The sequence below is a fragment of the Rattus norvegicus genome, chromosome 20, assembly GCF_021556685.1.
Source record: "Rattus norvegicus strain SHRSP/BbbUtx chromosome 20, alternate assembly SHRSP_T2T, whole genome shotgun sequence".
Lineage (NCBI taxonomy): Eukaryota > Metazoa > Chordata > Mammalia > Rodentia > Muridae > Rattus > Rattus norvegicus.
In genome coordinates, this window is record NC_141553.1 from 46,069,945 (window position 1) to 46,091,240 (window position 21,296).

The 21,296-nt window shown below is 47.7% G+C and overlaps 1 protein-coding gene across 8 annotated transcripts in view; it reads left to right on the forward strand.

Annotated features, from left to right (window-relative positions):
• The first annotated feature begins 5,806 nt into the window (after positions 1 to 5,806).
• Fyn (FYN proto-oncogene, Src family tyrosine kinase) overlaps positions 5,807 to 21,296 on the forward strand; it is a 192,019-nt gene continuing 176,529 nt past the window's right edge. For 7 of the 8 annotated variants that reach the window (XM_087596871.1, XM_087596875.1, XM_087596869.1 and 4 more), the window contains exon 1: positions 5,807 to 6,199. Coding sequence is in view for 3 of the 8 variants with exons in the window: in XM_087596867.1 (XP_087452993.1) it covers positions 6,167 to 6,199 (33 nt within the window). In the remaining 5 variants the exon portion in view is untranslated. 8 annotated transcript variants of the gene reach the window in all.

A 21,296-nucleotide genomic window follows, 5' to 3' on the forward strand; every position in this document is an offset into this window, starting at 1 on the left:
GCCACTTTTAGGACTGACCCTAAACCCTGTTGTGCAATTTCTTCTTCTCCTTGTTTCCCAGTTGTTTGAACAGAACAATTTTCAATGAGACCCAGGTTTGAATTCTGAACCACATTCGGACAGCTGCCCTGTGACTTGAGAGAGATCTCAATTCCTGTTACGTAAACTCATGGAGAAAGGAGCATTGTTTGTTATGGTAACTGGCATTTCCCGACTAATGCGTTCACATCTGCATAACCCTGGTCTAAGTTTTGATTTCTCCGTAACTAACACTTGGCCCATTCTGGGTTAAGTGTCTGGGCTTGATCATTTGGCTATAGTTAGGCTGGGATGTTTCAGAAAGCCGTTTCATATAGATGTAGTCACCCGGAGCCCACTCGGGGACACTGGAAGCTATTCCCTTCTTTAAGGGAGCCATTGCGAGCCAAGAAGCACCAGTAGAGTTTCTCTCACATGAAGGATGTTACCAGGAAGAGTCTAAGACTGACTAGACCCCTTAAGCTTAAGGTAAGAGAAAAGGCACTATTCCATCCATCTTTCCACTTCTCAGGGGCCCTCATGCCAAAAGACTCTGTAAATCCTAGATAATTAACTCTCTGAGACAATCAACCCTCGGCTAAAAAAAAATGTAGATGAAATAAAAGCCAAAGTCTCACTCTTATGATGTCTAGGCAGGCACTGTTTGAGGAAACGAGGATGAACTCTGGCCTGTGATCTTTTTTACTGAGGACAAGGCATGAGTAGAAAGGAAGAAGTTCCTGGTTACTATGTAACAACAATCCCAGAGCTCAGGTTTGGGTGAGCAGCTGTTGTGTCAGCTTGGTAATTCTGGCTTAACATTTCAGCTCTCTTTTGAGGAGAGTACTGCTATCTGAGTTGGGTGGGGGACCCGCCTCACTGTGCTTCATATGCACTGGAAGAATAGAATATTCAGTTCCCTCCTGTCTGAGCTACAGCGAGTGTCCCATCAGCCAGTTGGCTAGTGCCACATAAGGACTGGAATTGTCATTAAGTGACAAGAATGGGGAGACAGGTTAGGATACATATCTAGGTAGGTTGCATTCTCTTATAGTGGTTGTAAGGTGGTAATATGGGGGGGGTGTCCCTGAGACATGTCCTGACCATCCCTCAGGTATGTGTCTGGGTGTTTGTTCTTTCCTAAACCTAGTTCGCATCTGCCCACTGAATCCATGAGCCAATCTCCTAATGAATTCTGACTTCATTAGACATAGTACGTTTTTAATGCTTGCAAGGGAAAAACCTTGACTGATAAAATGATTTTTTTTTTTTTTTGCCTTTTGCTCATCTTTCCATCAACAGCCTGATGGCAGACCATTTGACCTCGTGAGAGCGGTAGCCATGTCTAGTATAAGATCTCTGTCTTGTGCAGATGTGATTGCTACATTAGACGAAAGGCAAGGCATGATCTTTTATTAAAGAATTACTTATTTATATGAATACAGTGTCACTGTCTTCAGACACACGAGAAGAGAGCATCAGATCCTATTACGGGTGGTTGCGAGCCACCATGTGGTTGCTGGGAATTGAACTCAGGACCTCTGGAAGAGCAGTCGGTACTCATAACTGATGAGCCATCTCTCCAGCCCGAGACATTATCTTTAAGCAAAATAATGCTGCAGAAATCTGTGACCTAAAGGGGTCTGGATCATGGTAGGCACATTCTAATGCCTCTGCCAGATGAAACGGTGCAATAGCAATGGACACTTCTAGCACAGTGTTGTGCTGGTCTCACAGGGTTGCTTTTGGGTATCTTCCTGGCAGTAGCAAGTTGACTTAATAATCTATTAACTTAAGAGACCCTCACAGATAAATTATATATATATATGTATATATATTCTATAAAAAATACAAACGATCGTTTTTTCTTCTATATTTTATTTTAGTTTTTGAAGTCTAATTGATCCTTTGGCTTATAATCTTTCCATTTCCTCTTCTGCAATGAGCACTGAGCCTTCGGTGCAGGAACTGTGTTGACGATGTATTGGCTGCGACTGGGCACTGCATGGTCTCTTCTCCGTATTTTGATTGGTTGTGGTTTCTGCAATGATCGCTACTGCAAAGAGAAGTTTCTTTGATGGGGGGGGGGTAAGAAGAACACTTACCTGAGGGACATTTAGAACATAGTTAGGAATTATTTAGTAACGTGGCTGTTAATGGTTTTCATCTAAGATCCTTGACTTCATTAGCCTCAGTTAGCTGGCCAGGTTTCTCTTACCAGGCATGGTTTCCCTCTTTCTGAGCAGGCCTTATGTCCACTTAGAGAGCTGTTATCACGAAGGCGTGCGTACCACTACTGCACCCTGACGGTTATCATGCCATGCTGGTGACTGCCGTGGTTCATAGGCATCATAGCTGGCTAGGACAACTGGATGCTTTCTTTCTCCATTGAAAGTTTGTTACCATGAAGCTAGTCATCACAGAAGAGCCTTTCAGCTTAGACTCAGCTCACATCCTTTTGGTCCTATGTCAGAAATGCACGGTGCCTTCAGAAACAGGGACTTACCTTCTACCTTGGAGGCAACCAAGGGGGACAGCAATATTATAATGTTTTGGGAGTCACTTGGACAACCTTGATCAACAACTCAAAAGAGGACTTCTCATGCCTGGGGTTGGTTTTGCTTTTTTTCTTTTAAAGATGGTCTATGTATCCTCTCTCTCTCTGTGTGTGTGTGTGTGTGTGTGTGTGTGTGTGTGTGTGTGTGTGTGAGAGAGAGAGAGAGAGAGAGAGAGAGAGAGAGAGAGAGAGAGAATGAATATGAGAACATTATCAGGCCAATAGAAGTTTCATTTAAACTAAATAATGTATCTGTATACAAGACATGTTTTGCATTTAATTTTATGTAGATAGTAATATGACTATGACATTTTTGACATCCTTACTATTGCTCTACCCACAAACCTCTTTCTTCTGTATTTATCTCTCTCCCCTCTCCCAAATTAATCCCCCTTCAATTTTTCCCATTTTTCTCCTCCAATTTGCCTGGACCCCGCCGTTCCCTTCTATCTTGTCCCCGACTCCTGCCACAGTTTTGATTTACTTTCTGGGGCTTTGCAGTTGCTCCAGATTATGTACTCAGCGTCTGAAGACTTGGAACTGGGGACCACAGAGGAGAAAGAACATGTGATGTTTGTCTCTCTGGGTCTAAGTCACATCATTCAAAATGAACTTTTATAGTTCCACCCGTTTGCCTGAAATTTTTCATGGTTTCATTTTTATTTACAGCCGAATATTCAAGTGGATACACGCCCCACATTGCCATTATCAGCTGAAGACCATTTAGGTTGTCACCAGGTCCTAGCTGTTGTGAATAGAATGGCAATGAATATAGCTGAACAAGTAACAGAGCAGTATGATGACACGTACTTCGTTCGGCATATGCTGAGGTGGGGGTCACTTTCGAATGCATTTCCTTTGCACGTTTCTCTGTGTCTCTGTGTGCGGTGTGTATGCATGCGTGTTTATAGGTGTTCATATGTGCTTGGGATACACTGTACATGTATGCAATACCTGGTGGAAGCCAGAGGTCAATGCTGGGCTTTCTAAATTGGTTCTCTGACATATTTGTTAGACAGGGTCTCTCACTGATGCTGGCACTACAGACACTTGGCACTGTAACAGCTTTGTTAATGTTTGTTTTGGGGACAGAGACTCAGGGTCTCCAGTGCAGCTGCAAGCCCTTTCGCTGATCCATCTTTCTTCCTTGCACATTGGTTTTTTTTTTTTTTCCAGTTGCAGTAACCATTTTTATTTTCTTGTTGATTGGTAAGAAAACTAAAATCTCAAAAGATGGGAAACAGCTTAGCTAATACAACTAAATATACATTGAAAGCAAAACAGGAAATACAGATTAGACAAAACAAAAAAGAACACCGGAATAGAAACAGGGGATTTAACGGCAAGAGAAACAGAACAAACAAAAAACCCAACTAAGTAACAACCAAATCTAAGAGAAATTCTAGAACAATGTCTCCATTCTAACTTGTGTAATAGATACTGCCTGTGAGAAAACAAAATTGCAGGTTTAGAGGGAAGTATGCCTTGCCTTGGGCAGGCCAGGGACAGCGTTTATGTCAAGGCCACCTTGAAGACCTTTGGGAGCAGATTAAAATGGGAATTCATGCTGACATCTTCGAAGGGCTTTTTCACAACATCAGCAAAGCCTCTTGTGGAGACACAATCCCTTTAAAGTTGTACTTAGGAAGAGTTGTGAGTTTTTTTTCTCCGAAAAGTAAAGAGCTAAAACAAAACAAAACAAAACAAAACAAAAAACCCCAAAAAACAAAAAAACCCAAAAAGAAACAAACAAAAACAAAAACAAAAACAGAACACAGTCTTGCCAGGAGTAGGTTAATTCATCATTTAACTATTTTACCTTTTATTTGTCCACTAATTACATGAAGAAGCCATTATGCCACGGTTGTCAAAAATGAGACACCTCTCAAAGAAATTATTAACAATGGAGTGATTTAGTACCATCTGCTGCAGGTTTCAGGAAGAGATTGGACAAGGAATTCCTCAGTGTCACCTTCTCTTGTCTTCGGTTTCCTCGTCTATCACGTGAGGATCATTTACTGAATGGCAGCAAATTTCTCAAAAGAGCACAGCGGAAAAGACCAAGAAAACAAAAAGTCAGCAAGAGAGACCGGTATTTTTAAACTTCAGGGGAGAAAAGTACTGAGCAGGAAAGATAACATAGACCTTGAGCGTCAAAGGAAGCCAAGGCTGCTTCGCTTAAACTTACTTCTTACAAGATTAGATTTGCTGGGGGGGAGAGGGGTGAGTTTCTTACCAAAATCATTAAAGAAAATGATTCTGAACGTGTCTTAAAACAGAGCTTTCAGGAAACAGGAATTACCTATAAAGAAAATCAGGAAGGCGAAGTGTTTCTTTTTATGAAGTTACATCCTGCCATAGAAAAGCTGAATCGGAAATAAAGACCGACTGCATACCAACCCAGTTATTATTTCATCAAGGAAAATCTGAGTAAAAAGCTCAGCCCAGCCACCAATGAAAACAAGAAAACCAAGAGAAGTTTGAATGCATCGAGAAGCCAGACAGGCAATGGCTACTCTAAAGAGCTAGGAAAGCGCCCAAGCATCTCTACTGTGTGGTTTGGAGGTTCTTTGTTGCAGGCCCCTTGAATTTTAGTCATACTTCCTCTCACGTTTCCTGATGTGTGTGTGTGAACATGAACATATTTGGGTGCTCAAGAAAATGAGACTAGCAAATTATGAATTTCTTCTTCTTATTATTCGTTGCGCATTTGTTGGTTCGAGCTTTCCCAGTTTCTGCACTGGTACTTCTCTACTTTGCTCCTCACTTCTCCAATTTGCCATCGCCCTTCTTAACACCTTTCCACTTTATCCTCCCACTCCTATTTCTTTGGAGAAATAGGTTCCCATGGCTGTGAGGCTCGAGTGGCAGGTGCCAGTCTCCACTAGCAAAGTAGGAAAGCAGCTCGTTCCCTGCGCTCTCTCCTGTCCACCCCACCAACTCGCAACTCCACAGGATCCTCAGACACACACCTCCTCCTTCTCCTCCTCAACCTCGCATCCTCTCGCACACCCTGTGGCCCTGCGCACGCCAGGCTGCCCGCCACCACAGTAACGCTCAACCCACTCGGCGGCCCCACCCATGGCCGTCCCGCCTCCGACGCGCGCACCAATGGCTGACTGCGCTCAGCCCTCAGCGGACCCTTTGATAGGGCAGAAGGAACTGACAGTCTCGGGGCGTGTCCCGCCCCCTCTCGAACCCCTCGGGATCCGGAGCAGCCCGAGCATCAGCGAGAGTAGCTGCGAGAAGCCGCGGCGGCGGCGCGTCGGTGCAGTTGCGCCATCTGTCAGGAGCGCAGCCGGCGGGGAGGGGGCTCCGCGGAGAGGAGGAGGGGTCGCTGTGCGCCGAGCCTCCGAGACCCGCCCGCTGATCAAGAGCGCAGCGAGGCCGCCTCTAGCCGGAGCGCTCCGAGGACTCCCCGGGCGCACACAAAGCCGCCGCCCGCGCCAGGGAGGGACTGGGCTGCCGGGCCGGGGACACCGGCGCCGCCCCCTCGGCGCTTCGCGAGGCCCACGAGCTCCTGGGCCCGGCCGCGGAGCCACCGGAGCCGCCAGGGCCTCGCCGGAGGAGGGCGGGGAGAGGACCATGTGAATGTGCTCCGGAACCGAGCGCCACGCCACGCAGGTAAGCGACCGGGGATGCGCGGAGCCTCGGGATGCTGCGGAGACGCCCGGCCCAGCGCCCCCGCACGGGCTGCCCCCGCTGCGGTCCCGCCGCGCAGCCTCCAGGGCGCCCCGCGACGCAGGACACTGATGCGGGGTGCCGCCCGGAGGCTGCGCGGGCACCGGGGTGCCATTCCTCGGCCGCCGGCAGGCGCCGGGTGAAAAAAATAAGAATTGGCTTGGGGGCGAGGTTGGCCCAGCTCCGCCTCCGCCCTCCTTTCGCAGCCCCCCGCGGGGACCCGGGCTGTGTGTGTTGTTTTAATGTCAGGGATGATGTAATCACTTAATAATTGATGCCCGGTGCTGCTTTCCTCCCCACCCAACCCCTGCCCCACTCCTCCACCTCCCGGCCTCCTCCCTCGGCGGCCCTTGCCTTCCCCAGCGCATCCTTCTGCCTATTTCTGGAACCTCCCTTGCACTTCCCCCACCCTCCCCTTCACCCTTCCTGTGCTGCCACCCACCCACCCTTCCCCTTTCCCCTGTGTCTGGCCTTGCCTTTTCTTCCTCTGTCCCCCACCCCTTCGGCTTTCAAGCTTATTCCTCCTCCCTTCTGGACTCGCTGGATTTCCTCCCTACTTCCCTAGGTCGGTAGATGGTTTTGTTTGGTCTCCTCTAGGCTCTCTTATCTCTGAGGCCACAGGGACTGGGCTAGAAAGAGGCCACCAAGCTTGGGCCCAGGAGGCATTGGCTGGGACTCACTGGGAGGAGGGATAATAAAATCACCCATTTTGCCCCTCCTTCCTCTAATAAATCAGACTCTCTCTCTCTCTCTCTCTCTCTCTCTCTCTCTCTCTCTCTCTCTCTCTCTCTGTGTGTGTGTGTGTGTGTGTGTGTGTGTGTGTGTGTGACACAAAGAGCCCTTTCAGTTCATAGAAAAGAGACACATAAAGTCCCCAAGGCACCACCATGCTTCTTGTCTCATCCCTGGGGCTTCCCTTTCTTTCTGATGAAGCAGTTGATCTCTAGTCCTTTCTGCCACACTCACCAAAAAACGAAGGCTCCCGATCCCGGGTGGCAGGTGCACTTATTTTGCTGTATTCCCAGGGTGGTGGCATTGAGTGGCAACTGCAGTTTCCCCTATTTAAGGGAGGAATTATTTCAGCTGTTTTAGGAGTTGCTATACTTTCAAGGAACCCTCCTTCCATCCCTCGTTTTCCTCCCCTTTCTTCTTGGGGGATAGGTACTGATACCTGAGACAGGATAAATCAATGGGTGGGGGGATCAGAAGAATTTTGTGTCTGAGTCAGAATCAGTTCACCAAGAGTGAGGCAGCCTGACTGGATTCTCTAAAGTCCAAGGCCGCTTTGCTGAATGAAGTCTTTTGAAATGTGCTGTGGTGTCCAGCTATGCTCTTTTATTTAAGTGACCGGGGCTGTGGCATGAACGCACTTGGGCTGGCGTTCGGAAGACCCTGGAGGCACCACTTGTCTGGTTCAAGGGTGACTTTGGATGCCCACATCCTCTCAGCACCAAAGCAGCTTACAGTAGTTTTCACCCTTTGTGCTCAGTCTCCCTGCCCCTGCCCCTGCCCCACGAGTACCATGCCCTCAGACTTGGGAGGAAGTGGTTTCAACTCTCAAGCTTTGGGGCTAGCTGACTATGAGCCGGGGGTGTAGATGACTGGATTCAGAACCCATGATGTTCCTCTTAAGGTAGAGATATTCATGTAAATCTCAGACATAGTGTGTCAGAAACTTTGGTGTAGTCTGCTGATTCCTGGATCATGTTGTGGGGCCTCAAGTGTTCAAAGTAACGGAACTGTCCCAAGTTTACTTTTTAGCTGTTTTATCTGAAAAGAGTTGTGATGAATTAAGCTGACATCCATTGTGGAACATACATACATACATGTACACACATATACATACATACACATACATACATGCACACACATATACATACACAGATACACATATATACACATACATACATGTACACACATATACACACATATACACATATACACACATATATATACACACACAGATACACATATACACACATACATACATGTACACACATATACACACATACACACACACACACACACACACACACACACACACACACCATACATACAGCAGAAGGGTTAATAATGAATGCTCTCTGGAAACAAAGGCTGGTTTGTTGGGATGCCAAACCCAGAAAGGAAAGTCAATACACAATAAACTCACACTGTACTGACCAAGTCAGAGGCACTTATTAATAAGGTTAAATGAGTGTGAGCAAATGCCCTCTATTTTCTGACGGTCTGGAGTCCCCACCTCTTCTGATGTTCTGAAGCCCAGGCCCAGCACAAATGTTGTCTCTATTCTGAAACCTTCACCGGCTTCTCTGCTCCAGCCAAGCCACCATGTCTCCAAATTTGTCTCCCAACACCATCGTCAGAGTCTGTTTTTGTTTATTGTCCATTTCTGCCACTGGGTCGAGAACCTAATCTGGCTTGTCTCATTTTCATTGGGTTTTACTCTGGTTGGTATTACTTGGTGGCTTCATTTAATGAGCGACAAATATGAATCAGATCAACGATACATACGTACGTACGTACCCAGCGTCTTTTAAGAAGACTCATGTTAGTAGCTATAGTAGGCCTGAGAATGTATCATGGTACAAAAACACAAGAGATTCGTCTGTGCCCCTGTGATAGCACCACATACGTGTGTTTCTGCTCAGAAGGGGGCTTGCTCCTGTACAATGAGTGATGCTGGGTCCCGTTCTCCCATCATGCCGTAGTTTCCCATTCTAACCTGTTCCAACGGACGGCTTGGCGGGATGAAGAGTTGGGGAGGGTACATCGACCACTAAAATGTTTCAGTCTCCATGCGTCACCGCCACTCAGTCTTTAGAAGAGTCATGGCTCGATGGCCGTGTTTAACCTAGGAAAATTCAATCGAGAATAATAGCTTAGCTGTGTGCCCTGAGAACGGGAAAGGGAGTGTGTGTTTGGTAAACATTTTTGCATAACACTTAACAAAAGCCATCATTGGTTGGTGGCTTTGACTTTGAAAGTCGAGCTATTTTCAACTTACAAGTTTTTACAAACCTGGCTTATCATTGGGCGATGCCATGTGTGGTGCCATTTAATCCCGGCTCTGCGGGCTTTGAGGCCGTTCTGTTACCCCAGAAGTACCTGTCTTGACCTAGTATTCATCCCGAAATTCTGGAAACTCCAAAGAGACGAGGCAGGATCCTTATAAATCACAGTATCATTTTACTTAGTTTCCTCACAATTGACTGGCAACTTGGTGATCCCAGAGGAGGGCTTCATGGGGACGGGACACTTGGAACGGGGGGGGGGGGGCTCATATCTATTTGCTTAGGTTACTAAGGACACTATCTATTCACAGACACAGCTATCTTTGATGACCATTGCTGCTTTAGTTGGGAATTAGACTTGCTCTCTTGTCCTTCAGCATGCAGGACAGGTGAACTCCATCACCGGCTTTCTTGGCCGTCCGTGTCTTTTCATCCAGCACATCATGTGGAAGCTAGCTGTGCTTCTAGACCTGGAGTAGGGGAGCTGCTAGCAATCCAAATGTCTCCCGGTCTCCACAGACCTCCACGTCAGCATGGGAGTACAGTCCATGTCAGTTATCACAGTCGACCATGTAGTTTCATTCTTTGCAGTGACCATTTTCCTTACCGTTATCTGTCCCGCAAACACTATGCTGTTTTGTGCAAGAGAGCAATGAGGTAGGACTGTGGCAGGGAGTGCATCCGGAGCCCTTGCTCCACAGAAGCCCCCAGTCTTCTAGAGAGGATGACAATGACAGTAACACACAATAGTTAACGCTTATTGAGCACTCACCCTGCATCGTGCTCCTCTTAGGAGCTAATCTGATTGGTAGCGTCTCTGATCATCACAGTTTTTGTTTCTGATCATCACCATTTCATGGAATGAAAGTTATGAGCTTCAATGCGTCTAACTAATCTGAACTAATCAGAGTGAGTAACTAATCTGAAACCGTGATTCCAAGGGAAGAGCCAGGATTAGGCTCAGTTAGTGTGGCTACAGTGTCTTTGCCCTCAGCTAGGGGCAGTGGGAAATGGACGGAACTGAGACTTGGTTGGCTGAATTTTGCGGGAAGACTTCTGTACCAGGAAAAAAAAACACAGAGAAATTTTGGGATGCTGTAACTTGTTCGAAACCAGATGGGGCCAGTGGAGAGATGGACAGAGGGCTGAGACAGAGCCAAAGGAGAAATTGAAAAGATTTTTAAAGGACTCGTCCTGAGTGCCTTAGGGGGGGTTTTAAGTAGAGTTGTGGCATGAGCTTCATTTGTGTTTTATGCATAAACTTGGTCACAGTGTGGGGCTTTGGCCAGCGGTGGACAAGAGCCATCGTGGGAGAATTATTTGTGGAATCTGAGAACACAACAGAGACGTCACTGTGAAATGATGGGATGTGTGGAGACCCATAAGGGGCAGAAGGACGGCTTCATTGTGGTCACGTCAAACGTTCATGCAGGTGACTGGGTGGCCGGGTCTGGAGCTTCAGAAGAGGACTGAGATTCAAACATAAATTTGCTAGTAGAAAAATTGCAAAATACTTGAGGCCGTGGATCTGTCCCTTAGGGAGAATGTGCCAGTAGAAAAAAAAAATAGATGTGGCCCTGGCTAGCCCAGTAACAGAAATAGAGGTGCAGGCCCTCAGTGGAGGAGGAGATCCCAAATACAGGTCAGGCAAGGGTGTTAGTAGTAGCTGGGGCCGGACAGGTGACAAGATACAGATGAAAAGTGCCATTGGATTTAGCATGGGAAGTTTGGGAACCAGACCGGATCATCCAGTGACCAGAGAGGTATCAGCCACCTGCCTCTCCACAGATGAGTGCAGAAGTTGGACGTGCGATCCCAAAGAAGCCACTCACAGAGTTTTTCAAGGCTGCAGGTCATGGAGCCCAGAACCTTAAGGATCGTATCACTTAACAGGCCGATTTCACCGGCGGCAAAATGCAACCCAGAGAGAATTGGTGACATAAGCAAAGGGCCAACGTCACTAGGTTTTGAACCTTTCAGTTCAAGAGTCTGGCGCTGAGGTCGGGTCCCAGATTGATCATCCTGGATGTGTAACCTTATCTTTCTTTATTTCCAGTGCTTCCTCTTTTTTATTTTGTTTGTTTTTTTTTTAATCGGGGGCGATGGTGGGACAGATGCATGTGAGCGCAGGCGTCTGAGGTGCCAGAGGGGTCAGATCTTTAGGAGCTGGAGGTACTGATAATTGTGAGCTGCCGTCCAGGGAACTGAACTAGGATCCTCTCCAAGAGCATAACACAGTCTTAACCACTGAGCCTTCTCTCTGCTTCTGTTTCTTTATCTCTAAATGGAGACTGACTGAATGGACAAGCGTAAATAGAGCACTTAGAATCATACTCCATGTATCAGAGAACAGTGTTTGCTACTGTTGATATGTAATGCACACACACATATGCACACACATGCACACAAACACACATACATGCACATACGCACATATATGTACACACACATACATACACACCACACACACACACACACACACACGCACGCACGCACACACAGGCACCCTAGCATTTAGAGAGCAGAAATTACATTAATACCTTAGTATGTTCGTGATTTTGAGCACCACTGTGTGAGCGCATGTGTATGCCTATGTGTGTATTTAAAATTGTATTGTGTGTATACTAGGGACTTTTGAGTGTTTATAATGAGATTTAATGGGAGATCGCCTGTCTCAGATTAGGCAAGACGGACTTTTGCTTATATGGAGTGGTTGAAACAACATCCTCGGAGAATCTTTTTAAGGAACACCGACGCTTCTTTATCCCTGAGAGCAGAAACATTAAGGCGTTCTGAAGTCAACCCTGGAAAACCCTTTCTTGGTTTTCGTCAGGCAACCAGAATTGTGACCTATTTATACTTCAGCCCCTTGGCTGTAGAACGTATCCTGACTTTGTAAAAGAAAAAGAAACACGAAGAGAGAAAAAACATGCATTTGATTTCTGGGGCGGGGGTGGGTTGGGTTATTCAGAGAAATATGGCGGTCTTTGAGAGTTTGTAGTTGAGCAAATCTAATTTTCAGCTCTTAAAACAACCTAAGTATCCTCAACAACATTATCTAGATGGGCTTGGGTGACACGTAGCATAGACAGCGCAGGGATAAGTGACACTCTGGACTTGATTAGCACGCAGTAATCCTAGAAGGATATAAATTGAGCTGGATTTACGACCTAATAAAAACGTGGGGAGAGCAGATAATGCTAACTGACTCATGAAACTTTAACAGTGTTTGCTAGACTCGGAGTTGTGACATTTGGATGGGAGTGCTTCTGTCGCTCTCCGCCTGTTTCCACAGGGCTGCGTTGTGCTTCCCTTGGCTTGGGTGGCCCACCTTGGTCTTCTTGGGTCTCTTGAGGGAGCACACATCCCGTTCTGTATTCGTGTGCCTGCCATCTCAAAGTCACACCATGCTGTCTTGGGGAAGTGGGTATTGACCACCTATTTTCCTCTAAGCTTTTGGGAGAGAAAAAACCCTGCAGTACCAGAAGGGCTTAGCTTACTGCTTACTCCCATTCAGACAGCTTTCCTGAGGATTACATGTTTGGGGCCCGTACTCCCCTTACCACGTTTGTTGGTAATGAAAGATGTACCTAGCTTACCACAGCTACTCATTCTTGGCTGAATATGCTGGACAGATAACACCAGCCTTTTATTGAACCCTGGGGGCCTGTGTTTGCCATTCTGTGCACGGTAATTTTTTTTAATCATAACAACTCCATGTGACAGGGACAATATTATTATCCCCATTAGTCACACGGGGAGACCGAGGCTCAAAGCTGTGAGGTCACTTGCGTGTGTCACACAGCTAATAGCTTGTGAGGCTGGGCCTGGGTGCTTCCTGCTTCCAAAGGCTGTAACACCTCTTCCCTGCCACCTGTCCCCTGCAGCTTCTGTGTCACGTACTAGGGCACATCCAAGCGCATTCACCCGACTGTGGACACCCCACTCCTGATGTAGCCAGTGAGGACTCGCTCCCTGAGGAGCCCCCTCTCAGCCCTCCCTCGGGACTCCCACAGCACTTGCCTACACCTCCTGTCACCACATCACAGCCTGACTCATGCTGCAGAGGGAGTCAGATGGGCGGGGGACAGGGAGTACTGGACTTTTACAACGCCATGTAAACCCTTGGCGAATCAGGGGTGTATGGGGGTGATTTGAGAGGGTAACACACAGCCTCATTCCATAACATTATTAGCCCGACTTAGCAAGAAAACTGAAGCATAAAAGGTTACATGACTTTTGTCAGGGCAGAGCTGGGGTCGGAACCCAGGTTGGCTCCCGTGTCTTCATTCATTACCTCCCCCTCTGCTCTATCCTTCAAATGAGATTCCGACCTACGCCGGGGCAGTGAGTACCCAGCACCACAGAGCTGGTGCCTTGCAAGCCTTGGCCCTTTCACTCTGCCATCCACCCTTGTAGAACAGCAAACAGGTAACAAAGCCAGGTTTTACCTCATTAAAAGGACACAGCGTGTCAGGGAGTGCAGAGTGCCTGGGCCCTGCTGGAGTGCACGTTCCCAGGCCACATTACGATTACAGAAGGCCAGGGAGGGTAGAACACTCTGAAACCTGTTCCGTAGCTGGTGGGAACCGAGGGGGAGGAGGACTTCCAGAGGCAGGGAACGCCAGCAGAGCCCCAGCTCTAGTGGTGGGAGCACGTAGGGATTGTGAGAAGTGACTCCCCGGGCCAAGAGTTGGAGGAGCCCTGGCCTCTGATACACGAAGACCTCTCATCTTCAATTTTAAAGGCTTCTAAGTCCCTGCTTCTTTTGAATGTGCTGGTGGGACTTTTGTTTGGTGAATTCGGAGACTTTATTTTCTTCAGAGCTTCTGTCTTTGAGGTACCCCAAAATAGTAGGCTTTTTAGAAGTTGTATAAGGCGTCCATCTGCCTTATATCGAAAAGTAGGGCTTTAATGGAATTTTAAAATGAGCCAGTTTTCCTTTCCCACAACAGAGCCTGGGGAACTCTCCCCCCCCCCCGCTCCCCCTCTCACCACCCCCTCAGTGGCTGGCTCTGCACGTCTGTGACAGCCCGTCCAGTTTAAGCCCCACTGAAAGGCGGGTGAGGGTCCGTCAGTTCCTTCAGTTTTGTGTGGTGTTCAGTTCACGACATTTTCACACGCTGACACGTGTAAAATTTGGTTTTTGTTTCAATTTTATTTTAACCTTACCACGTGAGTAATGTGAGAGTGTTTTGAGACATGCTGGTTTCTGTTCCCAGTTTCCCTGGTTAGCCTCTCAGTTCGAGGGTGTCCCTCTGCTGTAGTTTGTTTCCTAATGTAGAAATGCAGGCGCAGAATCTTACTGTTCTCAGACACAGGGCTCTGGAGCTGGCGTGTCAGCGACGTCTTTAACACGCTGTCCTTCTTATCACTTACCAGTGGCTCCTCCCCGACACTGTAGCCCTGTGCCAGTTCTTTGTACACCGAGGTCTGGTCTACATCCTCAGGATAGGAGTCCTTGTGACTCTGTCTTGCAGAGAGCATTTGCCTCACTCCCACCCATGCTTCTGGATCGAGTGGGGGAGGCCCTGATCCTTGTCAGCTGGAGCTGATGTTGACACTGGTTCCTCCTGTGTGCTGACCGTCCACAGAGTAGGAGGAGAAAGAGCAGATTCCTGAGGATGGCCTTGTAAAACCTCCTGCCTCCAAGCTCTTCCTTAGTTATACCTGGTTCCCCTCACTATTTAGCCAAGATGGCTGTCTTCTCACCGTATCTTTAACATGGATCATGTGTCCTTGCTTTTACTGCCCTTTTCTGGATCCCTAGTCTTCTTCCCCTTCCCTTAGAATTCTTCCCGTTTGTCAAGGCTCAGTTAGAATCCTGGTCTCCTTATTTTCTTACATCAAGCATTTCTCTCTCTCGATAGCATTCTGATGCATGACGCCATGTGCTATTTGAAAGCTGATCTGAGAAATCCAAGGTTCAAAGAGCTTCGGGATTTGTCCAGGTTAATACTCCAGCTACTAATTTAGCTAAGACCAGCTCTCCAGATTCCTAAAGTCCTTATTCGAGAGTTCTGTCTTCTCGAAGAGATTTTGGGGCCTTTCTGTGCTAGCATATTGTGTGCCGTTCCATCCTTTGGTCTGTCCACTTGCAACTTGTAGCAGTGTCACAAGCTGAAGGCCAGTGGCTGCTGCTTTGGATGGGCCCCAGGGCAAGGTCTGGGGTGCAGCTAGTTTCCTGGATAACATGGTATTGGATTGGTATCTTCCCGAATGGCGAGTTTCCATGCATCCTGGTGGCAGAAGATGCATTCCCTACCGACTGTGGTGTAGGTTCAGTGGTCCCAGACTGCTGGGGATCTGCCACATCCTGAAAAGGTGACGTGTTTAAAGAGCTTTGTTCAGAAGCTTCAGCTTTTTGCCGAAAATTTAGAATGGTCAGGAAAGTAGTTAGGTCTTTTCCTCTGCTACCTGTTTTCAAAGGGAGAGGGGCGAGCAGACAAGGGATGGAGGCTCCCACACTGCAGAGGGACATGCAAGACCAGGGAGGACATATAGAATGGCCCCACCTCTGGAGGAGACTGGAGGCCTATAGTAGTGGATGGTAAAAGACGGGGAGTGACAGGGCTACACTTGCTGGGCCTCACTGCCCCTGAGGTAGAGGAAGCAGGGCCTCACAGTGGACCTGCCATTTCTGGACTCTGCATTCGGCTGAGTCTCCTCAGCTATGCAGAAGGTGCTTCGCCTGTGGGAGCACCACCTCCACGGGCATCGTCTGCGGGATCTCTTTAGCAGGGAAGTGGGGGGCCTCTGTACCAGAGCGAAGGCCCTGCAAAGCACTGAGTTGACGCCGTAGCTCGGCTTTAGCCTTTTCTGTGTGTCTTTCAAAGGGATGGCAGGAAACGAGCTTTTTATAAAATGTTTTCCATGGTTACAGGAGGGATCAGTCCAGTCATTTTCTTCCAACAAAGGACACAAGAGCACAATGGGCGACGTTTGTCAGGCATTCACCGAGAGTCTTCTGAACCACCTGAGAGCTGCACTGGGGTTCCTCGTTAATGGTGTCCCCTACCTAGCCCTCTCCCGAATGCTGGGTCTCATGTGCTGGCATGGAAAGAACATTTTCTTTGGATGTAGGACAGTTGCAGAAGCAAGAGCGAGTGTGCCTGGCGTTCACCGTGGTTTGAAATGCTACTGTGATCTTTAAGAAGTGGGGGCGGGGCTTCCACCATGCACAGTCTGGTTTAAAAGTTCCCTGCCCCCTACTTGAGGTGTAGGAGGTCACACTCTGCCGTGACGAGATGGCCTTTACCCTTTGTTGGCTTCGAACGTCACCACGTGATATTTACCCAGTTTTTCATGCTCAGCCCCTTCTGTGCACGTCACTGTCAATACTGTCTGTTTTAGTAGCAGGAGACTAAAAGGTTGCATTAGACTCCAGTGAGCTGTGCACGTACTGTGTGCTTTCTGGTTAGTGTTCCTACACGTTCTTAGTAATAGTTCTGAATGGAGATGTATCTGAAGAAAACTGTCCTGTGGTGAGGCAGTATCTCAGGTGATCCATTGTGCTTACAGGTCCTCAGAGTCTGTTTAGAATCTATAGTCTGTTTGTCTGTCTCTTTTTTGTAATTTATTTTTACTCCATGTGCATCGGTGTTCTGCGTGAGGGTGTCAGAGCCCCCCGGACTTGGTGTTACAGACAGCTGTGAGCTGGGAATTGAACCCAGGTCCTCTGGAAGAACAGCCAGTGTCCTTACCTGCTGAGCCATCTCCCCAGCACCCCCGTATTCTTTCTGTTCTTAGGCAATAATTTGTATTCTACCTATGTTCATCTCGTGTGAAAGTGCTGTGACGCCCTTTCTTGCCTGCCTCCCAGTGGAGGTGAAGGCAGAGAGAGCAGGCCACACCACACTCTTCCTTGTAAGAAGAGTTCTTTGAAGAATTCTCACGGCTTGTTGTTACTGTTGGACACAGTTCCCTTAGAGGCTGACTTGCTCCGTGGAAAGCGGTGAGGGGTACCTGGGAAGACTCTGAGAACCTGGCAGAAGGAGCACAGCCAGGTGCTCTGTAAGTGCTGGCAGCTCCTGGAAACAGATAGACTACAGCCCGTTCATTCCAAGTGTGATCCAGGGAGACTGACTGGATTGAATTCCCAGTCTGCTGCATCTGAGGCAAGCCTGTTTCTCTCCCTGTCCCTCATCTCTCCAGCTGTGACAGAAACACCTTGCTTGGCCCTGCCCCCGAGACAGCATCCACTGGGCACAATCTTGTTGTCTCTACTGAAAGAGAGATGTTGGTGAGGCAAGAAGAGGCTACCTGGTGGGCAGAGGAAGACTTGGGAGTCTAGAGAAGGCTCAGAGAGCACTCAGCTCCCCTGTGTGCTGTCACCAGGCAGATCATGGCATCTGTGGACTGGCACTCCATTGGAACTTGGAGGGCTTCAGCGGCTCTCCTTAGGGAAGTTTTGTGACTGTGCATAGTTGTGCTTTTGGCCTTGGAATGGGAAGCTGGCCTTGTGCTGACCTAGAGTTTAGTATTGATTTGACTAGTCAAGCGAGTGGAATGCTTCACGACACTAAAGGAAGCAGCTTTTGAATCAACTGAGATCAGTAGAGATCAGGGCTGCATCAAAGGCTGGAAATGAGTGGTAGGGAAGGGGTCTGATTGCTGGGGGGCTAACTGGTAGGTATGTTCGGAGAGAGACAGAATTGAAGAATTGTTCCTAAGGAAACAGTGGGTCAATACAAGGTTCCAGGTAGATACTGATGCAGGGGGGTGACTCTTTGTTAAGTGGATTTCTACTCCGAAATAGAAAACCTGTAGACAGTAAGGACACTAGGTGTTAAGAGTTGGAGAACGGGACACCATCAGCCCCTTTTGCCCTTAGTTCAATCGTTGATAAATATTCTGAAGGAAGGATACACTGCCTTTATCCTTGATGAGTGTTCTGGACCTTGGGGATGTTACATCAGGAGCAGCTAGTTTGGCCAGAATAATATTTTCAACCGATACCCAGTTCTCTTTTGATCCCTCCTAATTCTTGCTGTCCTGGGGCTCTTCTTCCATCGGGGCTAAGGATTCTGTATGAGGCGAGGACAGAACATGGCCAAGGACAAGAATGCATCGCTCTGCTTTTGATGTTCAAGCAGGCCTTTCGAGCATCTCTCAGAGACCAGAGTCAGCCCGAGCCTTTCTTTAAGAGGCTGGCTTTCTTAGAAGGAGAATGATTGTGGATCCCAAGGCCTTGTACCTCAGAAGGCCTGACTGGATGTATGAAGCTCATGAAGGGGAGGATAGTTCCCCTCTGAGTGGAAAGGAGATAGACATCTTTGCCTGGGTTAGTGAGAACAGCTTATAGAGATTTGGAGAAGTCTAGATGGTCACTGAGACCCAGTGCCCCTTCCTCAGGGATTCTTCTAAGGGGTCATTCAGAGCTTTGGAGCAGCCCCTGCAGGCAGAGGACATGTGTGCCCTGTTACCTGTGTGTAACTTGGGAAAGGGACCACCATGAAGCAGTGGTTACATTTAGGCAGAACCAGGCCTGGAACTCCTGTCCCCTCTCAGTACCCCAAAGCTTGCACATGGCATAGGGGGAAATTCCTACTTATTCTCTGAGTGGGTGTGGAGATGCTGAGAATTCTGGGATCAGAGTGGGCAAAGGAAAGAAGGAAATAGTCCAGTCTTACCCCCTAGAATCTGGCTTGAGAACATGGCTAGATACTGCCATCCTAACGAGTTGACCAGTATGTCAGCAGACCCAAGCCCATACATATCCAGAGGAGGAGGAAGAGCTATCCCACAAGGGCTTAGAGATCAGGGCTTGGACCAAACCCTCTCCTTATCACTGCCATGTTCTGTAATCTTTCCCCCGGGGAAGGAGGGAGGAGGACAAGAGGCTTTGAGAGGCATTTAGAGGTGAGTTTAATTTGACTAATTGCCTGAAGCAACCAAGACGCTAACTCTTGAGAGACTGTAGCAAGGTGATACTTTTCTGTCATAAGCAGAAACACAATGTTAATAAGTAGGTTGGATCCAGCCATTCAGAAACAAAGTAGTCCACTTCAAAGTACATGGCTGAGTGTGCCCTCGGAGCCTGAGCAGCCAGGCTGTGTCTTCACTCCTCGGGAGGGCCAGGAACGTGCTCTTCAGAAACACTCCTCAACATCTTGACAGAGGGGTTCTGGAATGTACGACTCAGTGCTCGCCCTGCTGGCCGCCCTGCAGGCCGCTGGAGCCTTATTGGTGGTGGCCCTGGTGTTGGGCTTCCTGGCCGTGTTGTCACCATGAGGAACATGAAGTGCACACGAAGTGGTGGAGATGACAAAGCGAGGAAGGCCCGTAAAGCTGTGACAGGCATTGTTTTTATCGTGGCAGGTCTCGCTGCCTTGTAGCGTGCTCCTGGATTGGTCATCAGATGGTCACAGACTTTTATAACCCCTTGATGCCCATGAACATTAAGTACGGGTTTGGTCCTGCTATCTTTATTGACTGGGCAGGGTCTGCTCTGGGCCTTCTGGGAGGTGCCCTGCTCTCTTGCTCCTGTCCTGGCAGTGAAAGCTAAGTTGTACACCGTGTACCCCGCTCCTACCCCAAGTCCAATTCTTCCAAGGATTACGTGTGAGCTGGGAACTCCAGCCTGTGGACAATGTGTGAGGCAAAGGCCTCCTGATCATTCCACCCCCAAACATCATGTATAGTTCCCTTGAGAGGAGGGCTGTTGGAGGGGGGACTGGGAGAGGAAGGCCAAACATGGGGAGGGCATGCTTTGTACAGTAATAAAATTAAGTTTTGGGGAAAAAAACACTCCTTTGAGGAAGTCACTGTTTGATATACCTGTGTCAGGCTTGCTTTGATCGTGAAGTGAGAAGTTCTGCCCTTCAGGCTAGAGAGCTGTCTGCTTGGAACCACAGATTGTAGGAAGGGATTTGACTTCTGTGAGTTCTTTGCAGTGCTGTGGAAGGAGGGGCCTCAGGCCAGGGAAACACATCTTAGAAGCCCAAGCATTTGACCTGATGGTGGAGACTAAATCTTACTCTGTGTATAAAATTTCTGTTTAGTTCTCTCTACTTCAGTAATGGGGAAATGCTAGAAATTATATCCCTAAACACCAGGGGAGATGCCCTTCATCTCTATTCAGTCCCCATGCACTAAATAAAGCATCCATTATGCAGGGATTCATTCCCAAGTATAATTTATAAGTACTTTCCAGAACACTCGAGCGAGAGGGAGACAAACTCTTTAATTACGTTTCATTTCTCACTGACATGCATGCAAGGATGATGTTACATTTAGGAAGATGTGTTTGAAAACCTGCTACGTCCTGAAATAACTAGTAATTTTTGAAAGGAAATTTTTAAGCCTGTTTTTAAAACATGTGTTGGTTGGAGGTGTGGGGAGCTGCCTGGTGGGACAGAGCTTTTGGCTTTTTCTGCCAGAAAATCACTGGAACACTTTGGGCTGATCTCCAACCGTAAATAAATCTTATGTTTTCCTTGGTCTTGTCAGCGAGAGCCAGGAGAGTTAGAGATGGGGTGCCATGATTTAATTGAAAAGAGTCACTAAATACACACAAATGTGTGAGCGTGCACACACACACACATGTACACACACATGCACACATGCACACACGCATGCATGCTGATGTGTTAGTTGGCAAGTTATTTGGGAAATGGCTCTATTTTAAAGACTGAAATAACATGGCTAAAACTTAAAAACCTATGTGTGTACACATTAGAGAAACCGTCACGTACCCTGAATATTTGTGTATTAGCAAGAATGCTGTGATATTTGCTACTCACTAAGTCAGTTTTTACTGCAATGTCACTGGTTTGTTTTTTTTTTTAAATGAAGAGTCTTTAATTTTCTCTCGAAGTTTCTTCAATCCCTTCAGAATTATTTATGGTTACTCCTTGAAATGGATACCCGTGAGTAGCATTTACATATACACCATAGTAATTCTGCTCGAAAAAGAGACTCTCTTCTGCAGGCACAGATTCCCTGGTGCGGGCAGAATAAATTCTACTAAATGGAGGCTCTTCTCGGGACCCTCTCCCCCCAATAATGAAATGTGTGAACACTTT